Source organism: Trematomus bernacchii, unplaced genomic scaffold, assembly GCF_902827165.1.
Source record: "Trematomus bernacchii unplaced genomic scaffold, fTreBer1.1, whole genome shotgun sequence".
In the NCBI taxonomy this organism is placed as follows: domain Eukaryota; kingdom Metazoa; phylum Chordata; class Actinopteri; order Perciformes; family Nototheniidae; genus Trematomus; species Trematomus bernacchii.
This window is the reverse complement of record NW_022987547.1, coordinates 7,981,232-8,001,522: the sequence shown is the minus strand read 5'-3', so window position 1 is coordinate 8,001,522 and position 20,291 is coordinate 7,981,232. Positions and strand designations below refer to the sequence as shown.

Sequence of the window (20,291 nt, the reverse complement as noted above, 5' to 3'; positions counted from 1 at the left end):
AAAGAATCTTTTGACCTTGGAGATGGAGAGAGAGTTCCAGATCTGATGACACACCGCAACAACAATTAAAAAGGAGTTAGTGGATACATTGCAATTACCGTTTCTGATTAAAAAAAGAATGCTACAATTAGGGATTTTTATATGCATTCCGATAACTTTCATACTTTTTAATGCATGTAACATATGTAACATTAAGCTGTCTGTGGCTCTTTTTCTGCTGTAACAACGTACATTTCCCCTCTGTGGGACTAATAAAGGTATTCTGATTCTGATTCTGATTCTAAAACTAGTATTTTGGGAATTTCTAGTTGGAAAAGGAAACTGTACATTGAACGAAAGCTCACAGTCCATCCAATGTGTGACATTATTAAAGACACAGTTTGTGAGGAAATCATGGAGCACCTGCACACCCAGTGAAGTCTTCCTCTCTGCAGCAGTGTTGTTCTGTAGTTCAGCCTGGACAAACCTCCCTGAAGACAGAGGAAAAAAAGAGAATTTAGTATACACATATGTCAGAACATCCAAAAAAAGCCATTATAAAATAGAACAAGGGGTCGTTTTTTGTCATTAGAAATAGTCATTGTAATAACACTACAGGAGGACCTAGCAGCAGTAGCAGTGCCATAATAGAATTACATCAGATCTCTTTCATATTTTATATGGTGGAAAAATAAAAGCTTATGTCGTGCAACAGAAGGTTCAGGATTCCACAGCTTAGCGGGCTGCAGAGGTCACTCACTCTCATTCCATTAAATTACAATTACATGTTTTCATGCTAGGTTAGGCAGTTCCATACACTGTTGTTTCCCTCATAAGTGTATGCCTGACTCTGCTCTGTATGTACCGACCACCGCAGCTCTGCAATCTGCTCACCTACTTGACCAAAAGATACGCAGAAGAGAAAACCAAAAGGAGAATCATAATATCATCATTAATGTGGTTATGAAAACTACAAACAAAAAAATCTATTCATAAAGGGATTTGCTTTAATCTGGTTGGGTTTAACGATGGCGGGATTATTGACTGTTACGGAGGAGGCATTAGGTGTCACATGTCCCTGGAGTCTAGGATAGGGCTCTACATCAGAGGGAAACCTCTTACATCCTTTTGCCCTCCAACTGACCAGATTACAGTTTACTAGTGATGACTAACTGATACTGAATCAGGATTTTAGTCCGTCCCGGCAGAAACAAAGTGCATAACCACAATGTGTTCTTTAAAACCAACAGCAGCCCTGCCAGAGTATCCATCTATAAGCAGGTACACAATGCGGACACATTTTTCTAATGGAACATCACTGTGCTATAATGACACTGCTGTCTGTATGGAAATAAGTCGAGCAGTTCAGCGTACTCCTGTGGAACAAAAGGTCCAAAATAAGGTCCGTAGAGTATTGTGAGCAATTGTGTATGGGGTATGGGGGAGACTTGCTACAGATTCAGGCTCAAATTTAAAAAAATGTGTGCCACCTCAGGAAAACAAGACTGAAATATTTTACTTTTTGTAAAATGAATGTGACCTTTCATCGGCATATTGTATTAAAATTAGAAGCCCTCCCATGTGGAATTTGTCAGACCGTAATCAGTTCAGTCATGCTCGAAAACAATGCAAACATCATTCCCTCAGATCAAACATAATCCTACATTAATATTGCACTGAAGTTCTCCGAAAGAGATTTATCCACTAAAGACCTTAATAGCTGTGTGCTCTTTTCATCTGTAGACAGATTGCATCATACAATGCAATACTCTGTGGTGCACTTATACTATGTGATTTATTATTTTTCTTTCATTACATTCAAAAGCAATACTCTAGATGTACAGTTAGCAGCAGGCAGTAACAACATTTTGAGTAACTAAGTTTGTAATCTATGTCTCACAATTGGTGTAAAGAACTAAAGAAAAGTATATTCACCAAACTATTCAAGTACTTAGGGACACATTTGAGGTTATTACACTATAGCATTTCCATTTCATGCTACACGAAACTTTGGCAAAAGTACATTTCAGAGGGATGTATTGTAATTTAGCTATTTTACATTTAACATTAGTTACAGTATAATTCTGATTCTAAAGTTTCTATGATCACCTTATATGATCCTATGTTATAGATTATAGACTGCTCAGCAGCCAGCAGTGTTTTTAACTTCCAAAAGAGTAATTTCCATGGTTGCATTGCGATTTTACTTCACTACTGTGTAGGACAAGTCTTTTACTCGCGCAGTTGTTAATAGAATCATATCATTTGAGCTAAGAGGGAAAATATTCCACAACATGTCCAAAGTAATTAATTGTAAGCTAACGGCCAGTGTAGCTGAAATTATGAGTGGCTTGAGAGAGAATATGAAACAATATTATTATTAATATGCTAATAATCAGTTAAATATTTGTGTAATTTATAAAGCTGGTTAAAAAATAAAATTTTTCAATTAAATATGAATGTGGAAGTATAGGGAATTGCACTAGTAGTGCACTTACAGTTAGTCATATTCAAAGGTGTGCATTTTACTTTTGCACTTGTGTTTCTTGATGTAGAACGTTCATCTGAATAGTAACTAGACCTACTTAATATCTCAGTCAGATAAAAGTATGGGAACATTATAATGCCCAGATAAACACAATAACAACACAATATTGTGAAGTAAAAAAAGGGAAGTAGCATTAATTAGAAATACTCAAATAAATTCCAAATACCTCAACATTGTTCTTTAGCGCAAAACTAGTTATTTTACTAAGTTATAGTACAGTACCACCAATGCAGAGTAGCCTTATTTCACCATTATTGTAGGACAGACAAAACAAACAATTTAAAGACAATTTGGGGATATGGGAAAACATTTACCACCATCACCCTGACACTCAACATTGCACATTGCATTGAATATATACATGTAATGTTTAAATGACACTGTCATTTAAATAGTTTGTACACCTAGAAAACTAAATAATTTAATCACAATGTATTTAATCAAAGCATTAAGTTAGCTAGCTTACCTGCAAACCATGCTGGGCTGCACTAGCATTTACCTCTGCTGTAGCACTTACTGTAGCATGTTCACTGTCAACAGTTAAATCATGTGACTCCGGGTAGAAGGTAACTGTGTGCTCCACATGCGGACCTCATGTTTGTTTTTGTTTGTTTTTGTTTTTTTGTAACGCTAGCTGCATGCATTGTCCTTCCAGCACTTAAGCTAGTTTACCTTTTTCAGGTGAGTGCTAGCTTGAAAAAGTTAGACGAAGTCCTGCTGCTATCTGTCTTCCGCTTGAACTTCCTTCCGGTTGTTTTCAGAGGTTCAGGATCACTGCTTCATGAAGGTAAAGCTTGAAAATCCATTTGGCTGTGTTCAGTCGTGCTTGAAGACCACGAAGCTGCAGACCTCCTGCTGGGTGTTGTCTTGCCATGCTGATGATCTCTTGGCTGCTATTATTTTTGTAAAAGTCAGTAGATAAAAATGAGGATTCCATGATGCTGGTTTGGATAGTGTTGGTGACATATAACTCCTGCTGCTCATATAGCTTAAGTATTGTTTGTGATATGAACGTAATGGGTTTTGTAGCATATTTCCCATGAGATCATGTTGTTCCTGGTGGTTCAAATGCAAACAGTAGAGGTTAATATTGCATTATGGCTTCAGGGAACTGAGGTTTTTCTAGCCCTTCCAAAAATGGTGATTGGTAAACACTCACCACATGTTCTCCATGCATCATCTATCCAACTGAAGGAAACTGAACAATCTTTAGTTTGATGGGATGGATTCAAGAGTTTATTATCATCATATTTTCAGTGTAGTTAAGAACAAAATTAAGGAGTGCCAATGTCTCCTTGCAAAACCTGTAATATATTATTTTTGTGGCCACTATGGGGCATTAAAAACAAGTCATTATCCCAACTCTGATGCTTAAGAATAATAGCCTATCTTTAATTTATCGATGATCTTTTAGTTTATAAAACATTACAACTAAAAATAGATGCTTAAAATTCCCTAAAGCTCAGGGTAAAGTATGTTATAACAAAAAATATATATATATTCAGTGTATTATGATGTTAGTCAGGAAGAAATGGTTCCTATTAAAGGAGCTCGAGCTACAATTCTTTCCCCTTTTTTGCTTAAAAAAGTACCCAATCGAGCAACTCATACAAATGTACTGATTGACCTTAAAGGTGGGGTAGGTAATTTTGGAGAAACCAGCTCGAGTGCGATAGAATTTGAAAATACACAGCCGGAAAAAATCTGCCACTTCCTTACAGAGCCCCTCCTCCAACACACACGAACGAGCACATGACCAATGAGGGCACGAGATATTTTTTGTCAAAGCACTTAAGATATTCATTGCTATCGGGGTGTTAAGAGCATTCCATGGAATATAACAAAAAGTGTATCTCGAGCTGGTTTCTCAAACTTACCTACCCCACCTTTAACCCAGGGTATTCAGGTTATAACAGCAAAGCAACTATTTTAAATGCTATCTTATGTGTAATGTTGTTTTTAACTAAATACAAACATCTCACCATCCTTTACAGTAGCTTCAATGAACGTTGCTCTCCTTTCTAAATGTTTTCAGGTCCATTATTTCTATTTGCAATACACCCTTCCAGTGACTTGTAATTTATATTCCATCAGCAAATATTACAGAAAAAAAAGGATTACACATATTTTATACATCCTTTTAAAAGACAGATACCAGAAATGCTAGAAAAGATGCTGACTCATGATATGACTTTCATATAAAAACCTGTTGGTTTAGACTAGGCTCAGCTGAATCAGAAAAAAAGAACATTTGTCAATAAAACCTGTTGTGTACAAGGCCTTGACCTTAAGTGGATCAGTCGACGGATGTCAGGTTTCCCTTTGACCCTTCACTTGTTCATATTGTGGGCTGGCATTTCTGGGAAAGTATTAATCCTCACTCGGTCAGGCAGATTAACGCTGGAGAGTGGGGGGTGGGGGGGGGTCTGGTAACGGGATATTGTGTGTCGTTCTTGATGTAGTTATAAAATAATCTGCTGATTGAGACCCCTTAAGAGGACCCCTGCTGCATGTGTGTGTGGGATCAAAGCCTGAGTCGGTAGAGGAAAGGGATCCAGATGAGAGACTGAAGATATGTGTGTGTCATGTGTTTGATTGAATCTTTTAGTGACAAATGAATCTTTTGTCAAGAATCCTGCAGAGGAAGATCACATCTGTGCCTGCAAATGAAGATAAATGATTATTGAGGGCACAAAAGGAACTTTTTCCAATAAATGTAATAACATCCCCCATTTACTGTATGATCTAATATCCTTCCCCCTGCAGTAATTCAGCTGCTTAAACAGCTATTATCTCTAGATTGTGAAGCTCAACTAGGATCGAGGCAAACCTGCATTGCTCTGTGCCCTTCTAATCATTTTAGTCCCCTAAGGTGTGCGTACTGACTCTTTACATTGGGCAGATGTTGGAGGTATTATTTTTCCATGTGTAGGAATGCAAAGGACAAGATAAAGGAATCATGGCTGTGAAGTCATTAAAACAATTATTATTGTCATTCAATTAGTCCCTTTACGGTTTACATACATTTTTGTCTCAAGATTATCAAACAACTATATTGAATTAAACATTATTTGGTCTTTATGAAGGTAATTTCTGAATGTGCAAAGTTGATGTTTGTCGTGGACTGTCATCAATTAACTTAATGCACTTTTGTTCAAACACATGCACCTTGACTGAACATTTAAAATATATTTTCCCCTGTTTGATGGCACATTTTGGGAGGAGATAAGAATACAAGGGATTTTTTTCTCAGTGAATCTGATGGGAAAGAGGTGCTCGATGAAGGAACACCATCTACTGACAGGTAATCCATACTGTAGGTGTGTGAGTGAGTGATAGATAAAGAGCCACAGTGAATATATGAATATGAATATATAAATTAATTTAATTCTATGTCGCTGCACATACATTTTCTCTTTCTCTTTTTGTGTTTCGGTCCCCCTCTTTTTCCTAATACAGGAGATAGGTAAGCTTTTGCTCAGGGACAAACAGTGTGTGTGTGTGTGTGTGTGTGTGTGTGTGTGTGTGTGTGTGTGTGTGTGTGTGTGTGTGTGTGTGTGTGTGTGTGTGTGTGTGTGTGTGTGTGTGGTGTGTGTGTGTGTGTGTGTGTGTGTGTGTGTGTGTGTGTGTGTGTGTGTGTGTGTGTGTGTGTGTGTGTGTGTGTGTGTGTGTGTGTGTGTGTGTGTGTGTGTGTGTGTGTGTGTGTGTGTGTGTGTGTGTGTGTGTGTGTGTGTGTGTGTGTGTGTGTGAGAGAGCGTGTGAGTGAGAGAGAGAGCGTGTGAGTAACAAGATAACAAGAAGCCTCTAACCTCTGCTGGGAGGTCATCGGAGAAGTCCAGCAGTCATATCCGAGGTTAAATGCTATGTGATGGCAAGGTGCTCGGTAAAGGTTAAAGTGACTCACAGCGCATCTGGGTACCACACGCAAGTATCAAAACAGAAAAAAGAATATGAAAAAAATGTCCTGCTGGATGGAGGAAATGTCACTTGTCTTTAGAGTTACTCCTGTGGGAGCAGAGAGGACTGTGATCTGAACAGCATAACGTAATTAATACCACAATCAGAATGTACTGCCTAATGATTTATGATTTGGTGATATTACCAGCAGACACTGAAGTTTACTCAAAAGTATATTGCACTGTCTGCATCGAATGACCAAGGCTAGTTGTTGAATGAAAACTGTAAGGCAAATGAATAGTATTAATATGTTAGTGTTAAAGGTCCAGTGTGTAGGATGTAGTGTTAGTATTCGTAACTAACATTGTGTATGATCACCTGAAACAAAGAATTGTTGTGACCTTTATGTCTACATTAAAGTTCTCATTATAACAGACAGTCAACAGACCGTTGTCATGTTTACATTTCCTTTAAGCTTACCCTTTGTTCTTCAACACACTTGTAAAATGAGGGTGAGTAGAGGGGCTGAATGCCACTAAACCTGTTTACATTATTGGTTTGTTCCAATGTTTGGCCTATAAACTGTTCCTTTATCTTCATCATTTGTTATTATTTTATCTAAGAGTTATTTGAATTAAGTCTGCCTCGCAGGCTGCCATTGGACCGCCATTGGGAGCCTGTTAGTCCATGTACAGTATGTCCTAAAAGCTCACATCTCGTTCTCAAATGATTGCTTATCATGTACAGAAAATGCACATATGCAGTTGGAATGCACTGCTGTAAAATCAAAATGTAACGTCATACTTAGTATGAATACAAGGTTAGTTTGCAATTTTGGACAGAAAGATAGACCTCCCAGAGCTAATCTTGATTGACTTTTCTGTTGCACCACAGTTCAATATTGAGTTCAGATCACACAGGCAGCGCTCCTGCTGTGTTCTCTTTGAAAAAGATGTGTCATGACTGCAGCCTCTGTATCGAGTCCAGTATGCCTTTAGAGAATATTCTGTTATTCTGCCAGGCGATTCATGTTAAAAAGAAGTATGTTACTAGTACTATACTTATGCATGCAATTTTAGCTAAATAATGATATAGACTATACATATATATATTCTGGTCTATGGACATGTTGCTAAATATAAAGCTATAAATCATGCTTTTGAGAAGGCATGTTCCCTAAAACAAACTAGAAAATTGCTTATATTCCCACCTATAGGTCTGAGGTTTAAAGGGTGGTAAAGCTGACATCAAAACGACAGACTGATGTGTGTGTGTGTGGGTGAGTGTGTGTGTGTGTGGATCTAGACAAAGAGAGTGGGCAGACGCAGACAGAGCAGTGGAGGAAGGCTGCTCTTGAATTCTAATCAGTCCTCTGTTTTTATTCCCAGGAAGCTTTCGCCCAACAGACCAGGACATGTGCATCTCATCAGTGCTTACACAGAGACCAAGTAAACACACACCCACACACACATTGACCAAGTCTGACTTTTACTGTGAGGATGCATATCTGATGTGAAAGGAGGCGGGAGACTGGGACAAAATAGAAAATGAGGTGACCCCTCTAAACAGTGACATCAATCTCTGGACTGCTGTCTGAGTAAAAAGCTGCATAAATATGACTCATTCCAGATCAGACTCCGTCAGAAATCACCTTGTGGATTACCACGGCTGTCTCTGTGGGTGGGGGTGACCTTACATGAGCACCTGAGGACAGTGGCTCCGTTTTGTTTATGCTACAAATGCCTTCAGGTGATTGTTTGAAATGAAATGTATAGTGGGAAGGAAGTAAAGCTGACATTGATTCGACTGGCCTGATGAAATTTGATCAAAGGGACAAACAGGACAAAACTGGAAGGGCTGCATTTTTTAACTGACAAGTATGGCTTTGAATGCAGTATTTAATTGCAAATTATAAAAATATAAACACCGTTTCAGACAAGAAATAAATTAAAGCTTGTGTGCAGTTCGTAACGTTAGATACAGTAAGCCTCTTCTGGAAATACCAGAAATATTCAGCGCACATCCACAGTATTTTATTTTAAAGGGGCTCTATTCTGCTTATTTTCAGGTTCATATTTGTATTCTGTGCTTCTACTGTGACATATTTGCATCCTTTAATGTTCAAAAAGCTCTTTATTTTTCTCATACTGCCTGTGCTGCAGCACCTCTTTTCACCCTATGTCTGAAACCAGAGCCCAGTCTGCTCTGATTGGTTAGCTGTCCGGCTCTGCTGTGATTGGTCAACAGCTCAGGGATGTACCGCCCATCACATACAATGTGCTGAAGCGCTAGCCAATGGAATGGCGATTGTTATAGTCACTATGTTCCAGAAGACAACAAAGCGGTCCAAATGAGGCGTTTTAGCATTTTGGGGGGGGGGAGTGTGTGGGAGATAAACTCCCTCTAATCGGAACACAGGGATTTTAGCCTTTGCAGACCATTTACATGCACACACATCTATATTGCACATGCACTACAGGACAGGAAAACCCCCCAAAACCATAATAGGGCCCCTTTTAATTTCTAGTGGAGATATAAGTGTTCACAATGTTTATATGCATATATTATTATATGCATATATTATTATTATTATTATTATTCGTTGCCAAGTACAGTACATGTGTACATATGTTTATATATAGTATTTTCATTTCCAAAAAAGATAGTTGAAACTGCTATTGACATGTGCAGAAAATGACCCTACAGTATATCTAGTATATCTTCTTATATATATGCATTTATTTTTGCCTTGCCCTAACTTTTTATTTTCTTTATTTCTTTGTTCTCCTTAATTTCTATACGTTTTTGACGCAATAATGTCAATGTTGTATTAGGATGATGATTCACGGAGGGCTACTTCCCATAAGCTATGCTTCAGCCCTCCCGCTTCTACACATTTTGTTCATCTTTGTGTGTATGAATTATACTTTTTTTAGTTTTTTGGATGAATTAGTAGGAAAAAAAAAGAGATCTAAAAGCTTGCATACATATCAAACAAGAGGCTGGAGTTTGTGGCATAGGACTCAAATGATCCAAAAGGCATTTAGTTTCTTTTACTGCAGCTGTTAAATAATATATTGATTTGTGTAAATGTCATGGTTTCAATAAATACCTAGAAGGAGCTGTTAGAGAATATGCTACTGTATCACTTACTGCAACAGCTGTTACTGCTGTATGCCGGAACAACTCTCACTGTATCTTTGATATTTCTAGGATTTTATGATGTCTTTTTTGTAAATATATATTTGTTTAAATATATCCCAGAGCACAGCACAGAGATGCCTAGAAACCCATTTGGTGTGGGAAAGCTAATTAAGCCCTTGATAAATGTTAAACACATAAATCATGGATTATGACCATTTGTTCTGCAGATTCATTAAATTATATCTGAATGGGAAAGTCATTTAGTATCAAACCCATTATTCTTTAGGAGAATCCTCTGCACTTTCCATGAAATGGTGCACAATGAAATGCATTAGCACACACATATATGGTCTATATTGTTTCATACTGTCCTTGGTAGGATTTCACTTACATGATTGTTGACCTCAGTGCTGCAGGTTAAATCAAAATGCTTTGATATGCAATCCATAATAATTGAAACCACAGCATGGGATAACGTCTTTCTAAAGGACAAGCTAATGAAGTCGTATAGGTCACAAGTCATGTCATGGTCATGCTAAGGTTAAACCGCATGTTCTGTCAGTGTAATGCTAAAATGAAAACACCACATGATTACCTCACAGATGGTATCATCACGCAGGACCTCAAAGTATACTGACTACATTTCAGCGGTCAATTTACACATCACTGTTCCCTCTATGGCTATTGTAATGACGTAGATAACTGGATACATTCAAAACATGTGATGTCAAATTGATGGGTAACTCTCCTTCACATATTCTAGCTATGATAACATTGACTCCAAATGTAAGGCCTTCTCTCACACATGTGTCAACCTTGAGTTCCTACTGGCTCATTGAGGGTCAAGCATAAGCCTGCAACCTTATTTGAGTTTTTCAAAAGCGATAACCCAACTAATCCTTATCGTATACATCCAGGCCTGGTAGAGAGGGCACAGTAAGGAGAATTGGATGAGGCTTTTATTTTTAACAATGTTGACAGGTGCACCCTGGGAGTTCCTCCTCCTAATGTATTCATAACAAGCTGCTTTGACAGTTCCCTGGAAACAACCCAATCAAGCCAGGACCTGCCTGGCACCCTGGGGCAATAAACAACATGATTTCACTGTAGCTAAAATATCAGTTAAGTTGCTGGTAAACTCACAATTGGCAGCTTGTTTTTCTCTCATTAAGAATAAATATTAAAAGATACTACTACTTGATTTTGGCAGTCTCTGGGGAGAAAAAGTGTTTTCCCGGTCACCTGAGTCCTTCTCATTTTCCTGCAGCATGGTCTCCTGTGCCTTCCCTTCTTCCTTCCTTCTCTTCAGCTGGCACATCAATATGGCCCCCGCCTTCGAAAAGTGTGCTGTCGGTGTTAGATCGTAAGAGCAGTGAGGTGAAGCTCTTTTCCTGGACTTCCTGGTAAATATGTATCTTCTTTTCTTATTTTGCAGGAAATCGGACCCTGATTATAAGCATCAGTACTAAAGAGCATTAGCCACACTTAGCTGATGGTCTTCTTTACTTATGTATGTCATAGAGGCATCAATATTAATTTGAGGCTGTTTTGTAACCAGAGAAGTGTTCATTATTTAAAAACGAATTACTGTGAGAGTGTTATGGATGTCACTCACTCTGGTCGGCACTTCTCCCGCCCTCAGGTCGACATGGGCAGCTCGCTCTGTTCTGGCAGAGGACATTCTAGATGTTTCCTTCACAGCCCCCTCCTAACCCCTCTGCCCATTTCATTCAGAACAAGATGGTCTGATAGGATGTGGGTGAAAGTCTATTCAAGAAAAACACATTCTGACAGTATAAACTATTTTTTAAATAAAGGATTTTAAGTGTGTTTTTATGTTGATGTGGTTTCATTACCAGTATTTAAGCATGCCATTCATTCGCCCCATTAGGCCTTCTCTATAATTCACCAGCTGAATGGAAGATGAATGGATGTGCTTTGTTGCTTTAGCACACTGTAACCTTGCAGATCGGTAACACTGACTCAGAAAGCTGCAGCACATCTTTATCAACAACATCCCATCAGACCATCTTTTATAAGACCTAAATAATATGCAATATTCAAGTCTGCATCAAGTTTAAGACTTTAGTTCCATGCAGTGATGACTAAGGAACCTCCAATTGCTATAAAAGGTTGAAAGCTAAGTCCACTTAAGATATATAATTGACCTTATCTCAACTATTTATAAAAACGTAATGGACTACATATCTAATTATTTTAAACGAACAAATAGTACCTTGTGATTATTTATTTTAGTATCTTTTAAGGGACTAGTTATTTAGCCTCATCGTGGATGTAATAGCTCTGGAGCTCATGTAAGTCTGCTCCTGTGATGAAGGCTTTAGTAAACAAACATTCGTTGTCATCTTAAGTCACATCAAACAAACTGAAACATTTATTTCCCCTGAATACAATTACTCACATTTAATGAGGCATGGATGTGTAATAGAGGGCAGTGTGTCTCTGATAACTGAGATACAGAGCGACTGAAGCATGCGTCACCCTGATGTAACCCTGTGAGAGACGGCTTTCAAAAAGGTAACCGCAAACCACCTGTGCAATATGAGCTGTGCTCAGTTTTTAATTGGGGAGGGAGGACACATCCAACCTCGCAGTGAAAAGGACTCCGCTCATTCAAGAAATTCATTATAAGCTTTAAATAAAAAGTATTAATTCCTTTCATTATAAAATTGATTTAAAGATTATTTTCTCAATTAATCAACTAGTCGTTATGTCTATTAAATGTTAGAAAATAGTAAGAAATGGCTGTTGTAACTTTAGAGTTGGAAGATGTCTTGTTTTGTCCAAAAAGCTCAAGAAAACAAAAAAAATCATCAAATCCAGATATTTGAGAAGCTGTAAAATCATTGAAATATGATTTCTAATATAGTTGACTCATTGTTGCAGCTGGAAATGCAACTCTAAACCTCTTTCATAAGAGCTAGTTCTCCTATAAGAGGATCACATTAGCGATGAGTAACCTGTCCCATCTTTGAGTACATTCATGCAGAGGAATCCGTCTTCGCTGTGACGACGTTGACTGATAACTGGATTTGAAGGTAATGAATGGAAATCCCCGGTGACCACATGGAGCGATTTTTCACCTCGGCTGTATCTGCTGACAGACACTGTTCCTAAATACTCGATGACCCTCTCCATCACTGCTTCATCTCTGAAACCCTTTCTCCATTCTCTCCCTCCATTCAATTCTAAAAGAGGTCTCCATGGACCCCCTCACTGCTCCACAATAGAAAGACACATACTCGTTTTTTTTTAAATGACAATATGTCTTTTATTTTCTATATTTTAAAGGTTTATTATTTACAAACAAAATAAACAAAAAAAAAAAAATCAAAAAGATTTTTTGACAAACACTGTTTGTCTGCATATTGTTGTAAGAAAGTTTACATTTATCTTTCTTTCTTCCGTATCAAGTAACCGACTGATAGTTCTTTCCCTCTAAGCCTTGGATTACATAAATGAGCTGAACAATGACCATGTGAGTGGGGTTTAAAGAGCTCCGCCCCTCTCTCCACTGCGCACATCATCAGTAAACATATGAAACCTGTGGTCATCAAACCCAAATCAACATTTGGTTCGTCCTCTCTTCTTTTCTTTTTTTCTCAAACCAACAAAAGAACAAACAAAAAGAAATATACAAATATATGTGCTGGTTTGTTGAGAGTCTCTATACTGCTAATACGTAAGCTCGTTATTTTAGTGTCACCATTAATGCCCATTCCAGTATGTTAATTGTGATTGGTATAGTGAAAAAAGCACATAGTTGGGAAGCTCTCCCTCCAAAGGCAAGTATCAAAAACAGCACAAAGCAACAGTGCTGCTATCCATCTTGACTGAACTAGTTCCTATACACTATGGCATATTCACGATTAAGCGCTTTTCCTTTTATATAGAACATTTCCCCCTTCATTTTGAACCTCATTCAGGATCAGGGCAGCACGAATTCTCTGGGATATTGCTCCCTTACTTACTCATTCAACATCTAACCTAGCCGAAATAATCTGTACCTTTTTATTTATTACTAGTAAATCAGAAAGTGCAATTTAAAACAATAACAATGAATGTTTCGCTTTGGCCAGTTTCCTTCCACACATCAATATACAACCCAAACATCAGTGGCTAGCTACAAACAAAGGTATAACGGTGCTCCGAATTTGTACAATGTCTCATCGAGCGTGATATTACTGCTAAAGATTGCACTTTTTTTCTTTTTAACTGTACATAACCTCATTAAATATGCTATATAGCTTGACCGAGAATGTAAAACAAAAAAAAATCCTGCATCTAGAAGTTCACATTGCAATTAAAGATACCAATTAGATAAACTGAGACATCTGGCCATCATTGCTTATTCCTTTCCTGTCTAAAAACACTGAGACATAGAACACATTGAGTATAGTAAGAATGAATGCGCAGTTGTGTGCAGAAGTGCCCCCCCCCCCCCTCCCCGTACGCACCAAGCTCACACTCAAAACAAAAGGATGGAACATGGCTATAGTTTAGGCACAAATACTTAAGAATGTCCATGTGAAGAGTCAATGCTTCTGTTCACACACAGATAACGTCTAGGCAGACAGACAATGAACAAAACATAATCTAACATTACATTTAACGTCGACATTTTTGAGATAGTATCTTTTTTTTTAAGTATTTGTGACAAGTGCATGCTTTCATGACATTGGTGGGTTGACTGTATTGGTACACTATCGACACAATCTGTAGCGAAGACTTGTAATCTTTTAAAAAAACGCTATCTCAGAGGGCTTAGTCACTCTCATGGGGGCCATGAAAACTGACTGGAATAAGAAAATCCATCATGACAGCAGAATACTTCTGTCACTCACTTTATATGAAGATTGCAGGAAAGGCCTCACGCACGCCAATCCACTATCTGCAGGGAAATGGCCCGTAAGCCGTCGCGGCTGGCTTATTTTAGTTGAATCATCAAATACTTGTATTATTGTAGGATTAAAATGCTCCAATTTAGCTTTTATCCTTTTTTGATTGAGGCACGATATTCTGGCTTGACCTTGCTTCCCTTTGCCTCGACATCAGTCTAGGTCAGTTTAGAGTGCCTAAGCCCACAAAATGGATTTACACGAGACAGAAACCTTAATGCAAACCAGCATTTCTTTTTCCGACACAAAAACACAGCTCGGTGAAAATGTCCCCTCTTCACACTTGAGCGACTGCATACATGACGCCTTTAACCTCAAACAAATGAGTTGGAAAACGTCGTGGCAGGCTCTTCAACTACAATAATTGTGATGTGACAGCGTACAGTACAGTTATACTCAAGAAGCAGCTTTAAAAAAAAAGAAGAAGTTTGATGAACAGAAAAAGCCTAATTTCCATCTTTGAACAAAAAACGATCCTGGGCAGTTTTTAGGGAATGAGGCGAGTCAAAACGACACATTTACTTTCAATAGGATGATTTTTGAAAACAAGTTGTGTATTATATTGTATATGTTCACCTGATGTGAAATTAAAAACTACACTAGGGCTAGGGATAGTATACATAGAGAGGGATTGTTAAATGTCCTCCAATCAGGCGTTCCTCAGCATCAAGTAGTGCTAGCTATTGCATTAAGGTTCGTTTATCTCTTATGGAACATAATGTATTTTGTCACTAAACCTTTTTCGCGTATAGATGATATCCAGGTTCCTGATAGAAGTAAGACATTGTTATGATAGAGAATGCACCACACAGTATCTGTAAATACTAGATCTACAAAACTATTTACAGCACACATATAGGTAATCTTTATGTCACAGTCTATTGCATAATGGTGATAATCTTTAGTTTATAAATATTATAAATATACACAGAATTTTTAAGCAACATTACGTAACATCTCAGCCATCTGAAATTAGGAATAGAAAAACAATAGCATCCATCCGTCTGTCTCCACACTCCATTCTCCTTGAAAAGAAACAAAGAAAGCAGCATTTCTATTATCTATTCCCTTTGGACCCATAACACTGTCATGGTTTGTATGTGAGCCGCTGTGGGGATATAGTGACCCGGCATACGGTATTCTGTCGCCGAGAGCAACGTAACACTTAGTTTCAGTTTCTGTGTTGGTTTCTGAAATGAGGGTTCAGGAAACTGGTACGAGATTCATTTCATGAGTGTGTGCTTTTTGAGATTATTTGTCAGAGTTGCTTGCATGTATTATTCCACAGTGGTGCCTAAAGCTGCTTAATAGGAGAAGATCATTTTTCTCTTCCTCAATGGTAAAAAAAAAAAAAAAAAAAGGAGGAAATATTCATCGTCAGAATCCACAATGCATTCCAGTTAAAAAAAAGAAAAAAAAAGAAAAGAAAAGAAAGAAATAAACTTCATACATTGTATATAATTCTTTATATTTCTCAGAAAGGAAGACTCATGTTTATACTACAGCTTTTAAATTGCCATTGCCAAATATTCTAGTTGGATTTTACACACGCGGTCACATGCTCGCACACTCTCACACACCCATACATACAGCAGTATATATATATACATATGTATATATATATGGCGTCAAAGAAAAGAGATGTATCTGTATAATATACATTCTTAAGTTTAGGGAGACAATGTGTCTAAAATATAATACAAGGGCTTGTATGTACAGGATTTCTATGAGGCTATTTTAGAAGAAAAACTTGAGAGAAACAAAAATGCTGAAGTCCCTCATCTTTATCTCTTTTGTTACATCTCCACTTTAAAAATGAGTTGAAACAAGTTTAAAAAATGAAAAGGGAAAAAAATGGGATCATAAATTTGATGCAAAACGCATCTTGTCTTGCTCAGTCTCCGTACTGCTCAGGACAGAATCTCTCCTAGATCCGGGGGATTCCCTGTGCTGGGTCGAGGATGAAGAAGATGAAGCTGCCGCCGCCGCCGCCGCTGCAGCTGCTGCTGCCGCCGCGGCCGAGCGCACCGGGGGCAGGGCTCCGGACGACATCTGCCGGAATAGATTGACACGCTGGGGCACTGTGGTGCGGATGCCGCTCTGCAGACTCATTCCCTGGATCGCTGCTGCCGCCGCCGCCGCCGCCGCCGCCGGAGGAGCGATGGAGGCCAGAGAGTCTCCTGAGGCCGGGTGCACTCTGGGGCCGAGAGACGTGTCATGTGGCAGTGATGGTTGGGAGGCCGATAAATGTCTCACATCTCGACTCAAGCTGCCCGACTGCAGAGCCTGTGTGCTCTTGTGGATGTCCACCCGCTGAGGCGAGGGGACCTGCTGCTGCTGCTGAGGCGAGGGCTGCTGGGAGGAGGAGGAGGCTGCAGGAGACACAGCGGGCTGCTGGGCGGATAGAGCCGCTTGAGCAATGGGCTGCTGGAGGAGCGACAACTGGGAGCCTGTGCGCGAGCCGTACTGGAAGCTCCGGCCCGCCAGAGGGGTCTGCACGGAGGGACTGCACATGGCAGCCGTGAAGGAGCAGGGCGACATGATCGCTCCTTGTGGGTTCATGGAGGAGGAATTCAGGCTGCCGTGGGACATGCTGGGGGCCGGATAGACCCCCTGCGCCGCAGCGGCGGCGGCTGGCAGCATGCGGGCAGCAGAGGCATTGGCTATAGCTGAAGCACTGAAGGTCATGGGAACAGAGGACTGCTGAAACTGATTGGTGCCGAAGGCAGTGGGGAAGGGAGGCTGAGCCGGTGAGTTAATGATGGAGTTTCCTGACACTGGAGTTAAGTTCATCCCGGTGACTGACTGCTTGCGGTCCACCATCATCACCATCTCCCTGTCCTGACGGATTATCTGCTTCAGTATCTCGTTCTCCTGCGTGTTGAAGACGCCGGCGTTCAGATCCTTCTGGAACTTCTGCAGCAGCAAGGAGTTCTTCTTCCCTGTATGGGTGCAGTCAAGAGAAGTGAGCACAGACAGCAATGGCAAACTTTGGTTGCCCTTAACCACAGGAAAAGGGCAGGATACAGGACAATAATAATAAAGATGCAGCTTGTACGTTTTTGTAGGAAGACGTTTTGTCACTGCATCTTCAGTAGATGAACTTCATTCTCTTGATTCAACTATATTTAGTATTTACAAGCTGCATCCTTTCACGTCCACTAATATTTGTCATATTGAATATAAATTGTGAAGGACATTGAATGGTAATGACTATGGGAAATGTACGGTTTGAGACACATAAGGAGACAAAGATGACTAACGTATGACATGGTAGCGGAGACAGTGAAGGTGCTGATGTGGACGATGGAACACAGAGAATACTGATGAGTTGAACCCACACATCACGTTACTGGACAGATTTAGTTGAAGTTATTCGAAAAGGTCTAAACTCTAAGAATATTTAGAGCTACATTTTACTTAAATCACAAACACAAGTCTACTAAACACATCACAAGGACAATTACAGAACCGTATACAAAATATATGACAATAAAAACAAGCAAACAAAGATACAAAGACTTACTCTAACACACAACTACAGGTTGGTTATAGAATTATACATTTAACACCTTTATGGAAAACTAATCTTTACACCACATAATGCTGTTTTTTCATTTAAATGGAATTGTCTGATGATAAATAAAATGTTCAAAATGCACTGTGTTGTTTCATTTTGGAACTTTTGTTCTCTAATACTGTGAAGAAATCGTTTTTTAAGTGGTTTATATCTGACCTATAAAGGGCATTTGGGCCCAGAGACCTGTACATCTTTCCCCGCCTGTCACAGAGCGTGATAATAACAGCTTGACAGATGCTTTCTTCTAACATCGACCACTTCTGTGGTTTTGGGAGTTTGTGAGCATAATTGTGGTAAAATGTTTAGCATGAAATATGTCTTAAAATTCCACAATTTACAATAACCATAAAGAATGTTATCTATTTAACATATTTACTTTGAATGATTGTTTAAATGTATTTAGGGATGTGTTTCCTGTTATTACTGTTGACCTTGTGTATCGACAGGCTGTGAAGCATTACTCGTCGGTAAGGAAGACAGAGTTGACTTTTAGTGAGCTGAAGGCTTTAGCCTCAGTCAATCATTAAGCCCCGTCCTTGAGGGCAGGAGATTTCTGCGCCGGGTTTACAGTTGAGCTGCATTTTCTGGACGGCTTTCTCCCCTCAAGGCTGCCAACAAGCCGTGCATTCAGCTTTAACACAGGATTGATGTTATGTTTTGCAGATATTTTGTCCAAAGCTGACACTACAGGGTTGGGTTACAAGCTAAAACTAGCACCACATACTCACTATGAGACTATACTGTTGACTTACAATAATGCTCTCATTGCATTTGTAAAGGTGACAGGGTTAAACTCTGTAGATTGGAAGGACAACACATTATTTCTCCAAATGAAGCCTGTGAGGATTTGAATGTTTGCTGGTTTGAAACTATATCTTAAGATTTCAGGGCAACATCAGAGCTGCCCTTCGGGCATCTTCTAATTTCACTCCTAATCTATCTTTGACATGTTATTCTCTTTTTCTTCTTTATCTGTTAAAGCAAAAGATAAATGAACACACTTGTAAAAAAAAAAGGACTTTTAAAACTATATATACATACTTACATTTAAGTTATTTTAGGAAGCAAATTGTTTTACTTTACATATTTTTCTTAAATACCGCTACTTAAAGAATCTCAATTGCTGGCTGATAATCATGAGCATAATGAGTATATGTACAGTAAAAATTCATAGTCACGATAAGCTAAGAAAAAAGATTAACTAACCAAGTACCAGGCTGGAAACAGGTTAGTGTTACTTAAACTACATAACAGTAACTGTCATACACCCACGCACACACACAGACACACACACACACACTTACGATAACACGCCCGTTTGGGCACCTTGTTCTTATAGAAACACTAGCCTGCTTTAGGCAATCCATTTTTATACATATGCAACCCTCTAAATAATAAAGACTGACACTTTAAAATCCTACTTGTATATTATATGTTCCATAAATCCTGGACTGTTCCTGATTGAATACCAGTTCTGAACATGTTTGCAAGATGAAGCATTCCTGATCCATAAATTGACGTTTTTTTAAACATTATCAAGGGAATAAACTATTATCACCTAAAACAAAATGAAAACAAACAAACAAAAACATTAACAAAATGTAAACACCACTCATGGGTAAATAAATGTTTGATTTTTACATACAAAACGTGTTGAATAGAAATAAAATGTATCAGCTATGGGTCAAATCACCATTTTTAAATATGACAACTGCAGGATTGTGTTAGTAATTTGATATCCTGGCACAATAGTAACAGTAAGATTAGTTCAATATTAAAATGAATTTGATTTCAAATATGATTACAGTACTGTAGTTAACCCATATCTGACATTTAAAACATCACTTTTGTGAAACTATCTAAAAGCCAGTTAACACACCAAACAAACAAATCAAAATAACAATCAAAACACAAACATCATATAACTTGTAAAGTATTTGGTAAATAATAAGTAAACACAAATTTAGAGATGCATTCAAGGCCTTACAGAGACACATTTTTTATTCTGACTCGCAATGAAATTTGATATATAATTTCACCAAAGATTTGTTATCAATTGTTTTTGTTTTGAGTCCCTGCAGGACATGTTATTTTTCTTCAGTTTCTTCTTGTTGAAGGTTATCATAAGAACATATATTTAGAGAGGATAACTGGTGAAAATGTGTGAGAAAATGATTCCTAATGAATTAAATAAACGTCTGCCCTCCACATGTAATAAACGTGA

At 38.5% G+C, this 20,291-nt stretch overlaps 1 protein-coding gene across 1 annotated transcript in view; it reads right to left on the bottom strand.

Moving 5' to 3' along the window:
* Positions 1-16,347: 16,347 nt before the first annotated feature.
* Positions 16,348-20,291, bottom strand: part of LOC117476360 (potassium/sodium hyperpolarization-activated cyclic nucleotide-gated channel 1) — a 67,179-nt gene continuing 63,235 nt past the window's right edge. Inside the window, exon 8 of the mRNA XM_034122817.1 lies at positions 16,348-17,429. Coding sequence (XP_033978708.1) covers positions 16,348-17,429 — 1,082 coding nt within the window. The remainder of the gene's footprint in view (positions 17,430-20,291) is intronic.